This window comes from Manihot esculenta, chromosome 5 (genome assembly GCF_001659605.2).
Source record: "Manihot esculenta cultivar AM560-2 chromosome 5, M.esculenta_v8, whole genome shotgun sequence".
NCBI classification, from domain to species: domain Eukaryota; kingdom Viridiplantae; phylum Streptophyta; class Magnoliopsida; order Malpighiales; family Euphorbiaceae; genus Manihot; species Manihot esculenta.
In genome coordinates, this window is record NC_035165.2 from 28,311,529 (window position 1) to 28,320,927 (window position 9,399).

Sequence of the window (9,399 nt, forward strand, 5' to 3'; positions counted from 1 at the left end):
GTAACAATATAATTATCATACAATTCTTCATCTGGTTCAAAATAACTTCAATCTTTTGCAGCTTTACATGTAATTTTTTGGTCTCTTCATTAATCTTCATCAACTCTTCTTTAATCTCTGCAATCGTTCTTGATAAGTTGGCCTTGAATACCTCTAACCCTTCACCTATACTGTTTGATGTTGGAGAGTTCACATTTGTTGGAATGCACCACCCAAGAAATGACCCACATTTGTTATCTCGACAGTAATAATACAACTTGTTTGGATTACTAGCATATTCAGATATGCGAACCCCCGCTTTTTTCCCATAGCAGCAATTCACATTCATGTAACCACCATCCCAGCTTCTCATCAATCCGCTAATGCCAGACATTCTCGCGAAGATAGAATGAATCCTTTAGGTGCTTGATCGTCGGCTATTATGAACGAAACGGAGGTGGGATCCTTTCAGTGCTTGATCAATGTTGAAGATAGTCTGCCGAGAAATGATGAAGTATGCTGAAAAGGGTAAAATTGGAGGTGAGAGAGTAAATGGAAGATTGTCTGCCGAGAGATGATGAGAGGTTGCTTCTAGGGTTCTAATCGGACTGTTATGGCAAACCCACCCATATATTTCTGCCTAATAGGGATTGAAAAGGGTAAAATTGGATTTTCAAAATATTCTCTCTCCTTTTTATCTTATTTTTAATGGAAAAGGGGTAATAATGGATGGAAGGACTGATTTATTAACGGTTTAATTATATAATGACGTTTTAATAGATTTCTGAAAATATAGGGCCTGACTTGATAATAATGATAATATCCAAAAATTAAATTATAAATCTCCCTAAAAAATAACTCGGTGGTTTTACATCTTGATTAAAAAATACAAGGCTATTGCATGTTAAAATTAGAAAAAGGACCGATTGGATTTTACATCTTGATTATTGTAATTTTTTATATTTTCTTTGTCTTTCTGCTTATGTTTGAAATAATCAGAAAATTATAATATTTTTAACATTAAAATTAATTAATATAAAATTAATTATTTTCTTAAAAATATTTTAAAAAATATTATTCATACATTAATTATTATTTGAAAAACAAAATGAGCATTGTTAATAAATAAATAACCCAGTCTCTCAGTCAAAGCTGCAAAAATACATTTCAACTTGACAAGTGTTCCATGGAAGGTGGAAAACCCGAAGCTCCTTGGCTAATGCACCCCGTGCAGTGCACGTGGCAGATCACGCTCGTCTTTTTTCAACGGCTATCCTTCTTTGCAAAATGAATGTGGCAGAAGAAGTCTGAGATCCCCAGCTGGCCAACTCCATTATCACTCTACTAAGCTTGTTGATGTTGAATCAATGGCAATGATTCGTCTTCGTTTTCTCTTATCTTTTCCCCTCTTCTTCCTCTTCCAGTTCGTCCAATTCCATACTCTGCCATTTGCTCTTGCTTTCGCCCTTCTCCACCCAAACGATACCCACATCCTCCAGGTGCGTTTCTCAAATTTCTTCTCTTTTTCTTGTTTCCATGCTTTAACTTCAGAATCGCTTACTGAAATTCAATTCGATTTACCCATTTGCAGGGTGTTCTGAAGGAGATATCCAAAAGGCGAAATTGGGACTTTGAAGGAATAACTACTTCCAAATTGCAAGTGGCCAAAGTTAGATTTGGTACTGCTCAGAGATATGAGTTCCGGATCCGATTCGGGAAGAATGACTTGATTCTCAAATTCCCTGATGAAGTGAGTTCTTGGAACAAGTTAAACAGAAAAAGGCTTGATTTTGGAAATTTTATTCGGGAAGTTGGTTCCACGGCTGTACTTGACACATTCAAAGTGGAGGGTCCTTTTGATTTGCGTGTCGGTGGCCAAGAAGACCTCTCCTTGTTGTTGCCGGTAACTTATATTGCTTCTCTGTATGCCTTTCTGTGTAGTTTCGATCTGTATCTGATGATTTTTTTCACTCTTTGAATTGTATGGATGGATAGTTTTAGTTTAGCAATTAGTGATCTTGTTCAAATTGCCATGCTTTGCACTTGTTCTTCCATTTATGGTAATATGATTGTCTAGAAATTATGATTAGGAGATTACTGCACCACTCGTTAGGAATTCGAAGGAAAGATAGTGATTTATTTAGGACTATCAATTCCTTAAGACTTCATCATTTTGTGCTTTTCAGAATACACGTCTATCTATGGCAAGTGATTCTGCAATTTAGTTTCTTATGTTCTTGTCGCTTGTTATCAGCTGAATTTTTCGCACAGCGGTTTAAAAAGGATACTGGTGGGTGAAGGCATCACAGTGGAAGTGAAAGGGGCTCAAGAACTCTCTCTTTTTCACACTTTTGACCACAGTTTCATAGTGAATGGAAGTTTTAAGATTAGCAAGTGGAAAACTGGTTTCTGCTCCTTTTGGCAGTCATTGTGTATGCCATTACTTCCTATACATGTTATTGGGTCTGCATCACTGATTGCATACAGGACTGGGAATTATGATTCCCCTGTTAAAACAAAATTTTTGTCTGAAGGGACAATTGAATTGCTACCTGCAAAATGCTACAGTAATAATGAGTATAAGAACAATGTTAGGCTCAATCATTCCTTGAGTTTGAAGATCAATATGCTAGGAAAATCACTGAGGAGCTTTCTCAGTAACAGAATGGGGCGAAATTGGGTTTCAGGCTCTCTTAGAGCTAACGCTAAAGCATCTATTATCATTTGCTTTCAGTTGGAGATAGAAAAGAATGTTGGGATTAATGAAACTTTTCATGATGTTCTGGAAGACTGGAGAACAACACCAACAGTTGAACGTGTTTTGTTTGAAGTAAGGGCGAGAATTGAAGCTGAGAAGCTGAGGCTACTGATGGTTAAGAAAGTCAGACCTTTTATTGCAGTAGATTCAGTTTCATGGAGTAATTTAATGTCAAATATTTCATTTACAAAATTCCCCTCTATTCTTGTGCCTCCTGAGTCCCTAACACTGGGTGTGAAATGGTAGTATAAGCCTCTTTGTAAATAGTGTTGATTTGAGAATATCTACATATCAAGGCAATATACCTGTCATTGATGGCCTGTCCCTTGCTTAAAATGATGCCTATACTGATGTTGTACATAATGTTAAGAAATTTTCCATCATACAAGAGGAAGTGTTGGCTTTGTTCATTTTCTACTGTTGAAGTGATTTGATTAGCTTCCAGCAATGCTCTTCTTAACAACACAGTGTACTGTTTGGACTGCGGCTTTTTGAAATTTGAGAATTTAATTTCTCATAATTATGTTTTATTTAACACACCAATACAACAACATATATAAACTCTATTAGGAAGAAAGCCTTTTTCAAATTCTATTTTGCTAAACTCCTACCAATTCAATCTTTCTCTTGGCATCTCCTTCACTAGAATTTTCTACTGGCTTCACTTCCACCTTCTTATATCTATACCAAGATGCACATACCAAATATATCCCAAAATTTACAATGCTCATCCCGGCCAATAACCAGTAGAAATAGTTCAATTTGTCTCTGTTCAAATTGTTACTAGCCAACCATCCACCACTAACTTTGTTCACTATTGTCACTACCACTGAGCTCATGAAGTACCCAATAGCTAAGGAGCACCATGAGATGGCTGTGCTCAGTGATTTCATGCCAGCTGAGCTCTCTGCATAGAAAAATTCTAGCAGTCCAACTAAGGTGAACAAATCAGCTGCCCCAAAAATAGCATATTGGAATCCAAGCCAAAACACACTCATTGGCAAAGGCTCAACAGAGTCGACCATGTTGTGTTCAACAGCTACAGATTTGCGGTGTGTTTCCACAAACCCAGCAACTGTCATGGAGATAGCTGACAGCACAAGCCCTACTCCAATTCTTTGAAGGTACCGCACTCCGGTGGGTATTCCTGTGATCTTCCGAGCTAGTGGAACAAAAATGCGATCGTATATGGGGATTAGAACAAACATGAAAAGCAGAGGGATTACTGGAATTGAGGGGCCTGGAATGTGAAAACCAATGAAACTTGTGTCCATTGTGGTGCTCTGTTGGGTTGTAAAAGTCTGGAGTTGAGCTAAACATGTGTTCATGAAGACTGTGCTAAGTATAATTGGGAGCATGCGAAGTAAGATTTTTGTTTCTTCAATTTGTGTAACTGTGCATAGGCTCCAGGGTCCAGGAGTGATTGATGTTGATGCACCATTGTTTGTCCTTACAATTGCTGCCCTGTCCAGAAACCTGAAATTTGGGATTTTGAAAGTGCATTTGTGTAAGTAATCATTTGAGCCTACACTAGCTAGTTATAACATGCAACTACCTAGAAATCAACTTTATAATACCTGAATTGATCAGTCCTTTCTAGTATTTCATCTTGCTTCCCTGCTGCTTCTTTGTCGTGAATGTCATGCAAGTCATCAGTCATCTCTGGGATCGGAAGATCTCGATTTCGTATTGCAGCCACAAAAACCTTAGTTATGAACATAAAGGGTAACGCTCAGACTTCACTATAGTTATTAGAATAGTTAACTGAAGTTATTTTAGTAGTTTGGTGCTCGGATGATGGGATGTCACGAGAGTACATGCTAGTTCTCGGGTAGTGATTACCTGAGCAATGCGAAGAATGGGGCTTCCTTGAGGCACATTTATACGATACAGTGATTTCCCCATGCACAAGCAGATTAAAGCAAACAAGACTGCTATGGTACAAACAGCAAATGACCAATCCCAGCCTTGGTTGGTGCTTATCCAGACAAGAAAAGTGACACCAACAATAGCTCCAGAGGTGAGGCTAAACAAGAACCAGTTGAAAAAGCTAGACAAATGAGCTGCTTCCTTAGGGTCTTTTTCATCAAATTGGTCAGCCCCCAAGGCTGGCAAAGCAGATTTCACCCCACTGGTGCCCACTGCAACAAGGTAAAGACCAGTGAAAAGAATCGCTTGCTGGCTACCATTTGCTGCGTCACATTGATTCATTTTATCTGGTGCGACACCTTTGCAAGGTATTGGTCTTAGTTGATGGAAGTGTGCTTGAACTGTTAGGACTGCGTATCCCTGAAAATGCACCATCAAATTGGCCAACTTGTATCATTTCTCAAGCTTACTATTATATTGATACTTAGCTTTTGTTTAGGATATGTTTTTCAAGTAATTGAAGGTTTTTAAAGTTTAGAAATTTAAGTTTAATTTAAGAGAACACATCGTTCATAAAAGTAAAAAATTCTGAAGGTTTTTATAACCTTCATCAATCCTAGAATTTGATTGATTAAAAAGTTATTTTTTTTTTATTTTTAAATATATAATTTTCATTTTTTAAAAAGCCATAAAAATTCCTTATTTTAAGAAATATTACCTTAAAAAATCTTCTTAAAATACATGTAGAAATTATATATAATTTTTTCGATGTTGTCATTGTATCATTGCTTCAATCCACCAAACGAATCATATTGTGAAGTCAACGGAGACATTTTCACTAATTCCACGTCAGCCATGTGTGATGGTCATGTTCTTGGTGGTTGACATCTGTCGTGTGTATCATTGGCTACAATAAAATTATTATACATATAACAGTTATATTATAAAATTTTTCTTCATTGACGTTGGTATTAAAAAAAATTGCCTTGTCTTAAAAGCATTTTCCCTCTAAATCTTCAAAACTGATCTATTAACTCTTATTACATATTTTTTTTCAATTTTAGGAATTAATACATAAACATTTATTTCATTATTAATGATTTTTCTTTTAAGATAATATTAACCACACTTGTAAAAGAAAAAGAGTGAACATACCAGTAATTCTATGCAACCAAACAAGACGCAAGTCTTGAATCTGGACAAAAAGGTGTCAGAGATGAAACCTCCAAACAGTGCTAATAAGAAGGAAGTTCCCATGAAGTTGGTAAGCGAGGTGGCAGATTTTGTTAAGCTGAAGTTCATATACCCATAGAAATATGTTACCAAGCTTATAGCATTCGACACAAATGCCATGTTCTCCAGACCCTCCATTGCTTCACAAAATTCACCAAAAACCAACCTTAAATACCTCAAACATATATATATACAGATAATTTTTATCTAAATCCAGTTATATAGATTTATAGTATAAATATATGAAATTTTTATGTAAATTCATGTAATCTCAATATAATTAATTATTTTATATGCATACGTGTAAAAAGAAATGGAGCGAAAAGAAAGGGAACTTTCAGGCAATACCATATACGAAAAGTGCAGCCCTATTTCCACCCACCACCTTTTCTTGCTTGGCTCTGCCTTGGGTTTTAACATCTCTGCAGATTCCCTGGCGATAGAAATGAAACATAAATTGATTATTCCATGTGGGTATTCAAAAGTAGAGTTTTAGAAAAAAAAGAGAAGAACTTTGGTCACTGAGAAAGGTGGTGGCTGGATCGATCGAGTCATCTGCAAGGCAGCTCGAAAATGAAGTGGGTTACGGCCACCAGCTTTCTCAAGTGTTCGATCGAAAGAACAGTCAGAAATGAGTTTACCATTTTTGGCTTTTGTGACCTGAAAATGGAGAAGAGAACCTTGCAAATACTATATGGTTATTAAGAAGGAAATGTATATGAGTATATATAGAGACAGGTTCTGGTGAGAAGAACAGAAAAGAATCAAAAGGTATCTACTTTGTTTCAGGACTTCTTGGGTGACTTTTGTTTGTTATGACTCTCTGCATATTAAATTTTTTTTCTTTTTTTATGCATATATAAAGAATCAAAGCTGGAAATGCTGTACACAATTTGATTGGTTAGTTCTTGTTGGTGAAACAGGGTTTCATATTCTCCCTAACTAACAAGTTTTAATAAAATACTTTGATCAGAAATCTTGAATTTGAGCTCTAGTAGAGTATTTTTAAAATTTGATAAGTAGCACTCAGCGATATTAAATTTATTCGATACGAATTTAGAATAGTCGATTAAATTATTTCAAATATTGGATGGTATATATTAAATTAGAATATATTAATTAATTAATTAAAAATATTGATTTAATTTAAAAAATTTAAACCGAATATTTTCAATTTTTATTTAAATGCTAATTTATTTGACTAAATAGTCATAGCTTATTTTATATGGCGATTCTTTGACTAAACCCCAGATAATTCGAGATGCAAACGTAACCTTCTTAATTATCTTATATGTAAATCTCACTGATTAATTCATTTTAAGAAATGATTATCTCTTTTATATGTACATTAATTAGAACAATGTAATCAATGAGAGCATAAATGAGTGATTCAAGAAAGAAGCATTTGTTGCATCTCGCTTAAACACAGTCTCTTAGTAGGAACATTGAGTGTACTATGAATAAACTTTAAGATGAGAGGAAGAAAAACTTATATTCATATGAGTTATAATTTTTTAGACATTAATCATGTATAGGTGAAGATCTGAGATTTAAAAGAGGGTAAGATTTTGGTATGTGCGAATGAGTTTAATCTGAATAGTTAACATATTTTTTCGTTATTCATTTATCCATTTGTCTTCTAGTGACGTATAACCGTCATTTTGTTACAGTACTATATATCTGTCGCTATCATAGATAGCCGTATGTATGGACATACTTTCCTCTCTCCATCGTCAGATAGCTATCCCCTCTCTCCATCATCAGACAATTATTTAATTCTTTCCGGCGCTCGTACCGACAAAATCATGAATGGAAATGGGTTCGTTTCCCACTGATCCATCAAGTCAGGTGAGCTGGATCCCTCTTTTTTGAGTCCAGACTTCTGTCTATCCGGCCTATTTAAGCGTGGTCTGGATTGTGTGATAGTGGACAGGTTTACGTAATATACTCTTATGGGTTTCAGCTTGACTTTCTTATGAGAGAATGACCACGATCTGGGTGATAGAGACCCGATAGTCATCAATAGGCATAAGTGTGCTTGATAAAAAATAATGTTGTTTATCGTTGTACATAATAAGTAGCTATATAAATATATATTTATTTAATTTCACTGTAAACTTTAATTTAATTTAAGAATAAAAATATCATCTTTATTTTTTTTACCGGGAATACTAGTTAAAACCAAAGAGCACAGAGACGCCAAATTGGGGGTTAGATTTCATTTGGATGAGTAGAATAGGAATTTAATGGGTTAATTTGCCATTAGATCTTAAACAATAGTTTGATTGATCACATCGTTGATAGCGGATTCATTCACTATGATTTAACAAGGATAGAAAACAACAGATTAGTTAACTAAAAAATTGAAATAAGTTAAAAGAAAAAAACTAAGAATATATGAGTTATTTTTTCATTTTCTCCTGTAATTTTTTTTTTCTTTTGAATTGCTACACATGGCCATGAATTAATAAATTATGAGAATTAAAATTTTAAAAGGTTTAGTCTTATAATAAATATATCTAAATAAATCTGATAAATTTTAAATTTTACTCTTTCAATTGTGTTTTTTTGAAATGAGAATTGGAGAGTAAAACCTGAAATCTCTCAAATTTATTGAGATGCACTTATCATTAGATTAAGTCTGTGGATATTTCTACTTTTTTAATTTTAATAGACAGAATAAAGCTAGACATTAATTTAATATATATAAATAATGTAATAAAATTGGAAATTAAGATGAAATAATAATGGGTATACATGAATAGATGATCCTTCAACGACCAACATTCATTTGATTACTCTTCCTTTGTTTGTTGACAAAACCAATTGGCATCAAAGTTTGGAATATTAATATATAATATATACTTTCTGGACGGTTGACAATTATTGATATTGATGTTCATGTATTTCTCAAATGCAGCTTCTGTTCATGTTGTTCTATATTATTTATAACCCATTAGTTTTTTTATTATATCTATTATTTCTTAGTCTATAAAAAATTTTCATTTAAATGATTTTATATATATATTTAATTTTTTTATATAATTTTATTTCATCTATCTTAATTTAATAATCGAAGACAAATCATTCATCAGATAGATTTAAATTCGAATTTTCTTAATATAATCTTTATATTTCTGTATAATTTTAAATGTTATATTATCAATTTCGCATTTTCTGCGCTCTGAATATATTCATGTCGTGTCAAAAGGGTTTAATGTGTAAAGACATAATATATAAACGACTTGAGCATTAGTTAAATAATTATTAAAAAATTATTATATCTTTGAAAAAAAATTATTAATTGCTTGAAGAAAAAAGAAAACTTGTCAATGTCTTGATAATAAAAAGTGAAAAGGAATATTAAAGTTTCGTTTATTTTAAAAAATAATTTATATATTTTTTGACATTTAAAATTTTTTTAAAAAATTGTGAATATTAAATTATTTTAAAGAAAATAACTTTTTTTTATAAAAAATATGTCTTTTTCTAAACGTGTGATGATTTTATTGATATTTATTTTTTAACATTTTAATCAAATAATAATAATAATAATTCTT

General features: G+C 33.2%; 2 protein-coding genes across 2 annotated transcripts; one reads left to right on the forward strand and one right to left on the reverse strand.

Annotated features, from left to right (window-relative positions):
* The first annotated feature begins 1,148 nt into the window (after window positions 1–1,148).
* Window positions 1,149–3,152, forward strand: LOC110614957. Its single transcript, XM_021756651.2, has 3 exons — window positions 1,149–1,478; window positions 1,571–1,882; window positions 2,234–3,152. The coding sequence occupies exons 1-3, from the start codon at window positions 1,347–1,349 to the stop codon at window positions 2,981–2,983; spliced, it is 1,194 nt and encodes a 397-aa protein (XP_021612343.1). The 5' UTR covers window positions 1,149–1,346; the 3' UTR covers window positions 2,984–3,152.
* Window positions 3,153–3,195: 43 nt separating this feature from the next.
* On the reverse strand, window positions 3,196–6,522 carry LOC110614956 (protein NRT1/ PTR FAMILY 4.5). Its single transcript, XM_021756650.2, has 6 exons — window positions 6,481–6,522; window positions 6,188–6,272; window positions 5,762–5,979; window positions 4,580–5,026; window positions 4,315–4,442; window positions 3,196–4,213 (listed from the first exon to the last, which is right to left on the reverse strand). Exons 1-6 carry the CDS (start codon window positions 6,481–6,483, stop codon window positions 3,337–3,339), a joined length of 1,758 nt encoding a protein of 585 aa, XP_021612342.1. The 5' UTR covers window positions 6,484–6,522; the 3' UTR covers window positions 3,196–3,336.
* Window positions 6,523–9,399: the final 2,877 nt, after the last annotated feature.

Bases quoted from the DNA above. Each gene is read 5' to 3' on its own strand.
- LOC110614957 (XM_021756651.2), top strand. From the start codon at position 1,347: ATGGCAATGATTCGTCTTCGTTTTCTCTTATCTTTTCCCCTCTTCTTC. The intron at 1,479-1,570 runs GTGCGTTTCTCA...ACCCATTTGCAG, and splicing joins ACGATACCCACATCCTCCAG to GGTGTTCTGAAGGAGATATC. The intron at 1,883-2,233 runs GTAACTTATATT...GCTTGTTATCAG, and splicing joins ACCTCTCCTTGTTGTTGCCG to CTGAATTTTTCGCACAGCGG.
- LOC110614956 (XM_021756650.2), bottom strand. The intron at 5,980-6,187 runs GTATTGCCTGAA...AATTTTGTGAAG, and splicing joins GGCTGCACTTTTCGTATATG to CAATGGAGGGTCTGGAGAAC. The intron at 4,443-4,579 runs GTAATCACTACC...TTCATAACTAAG, and splicing joins CCATTCTTCGCATTGCTCAG to GTTTTTGTGGCTGCAATACG.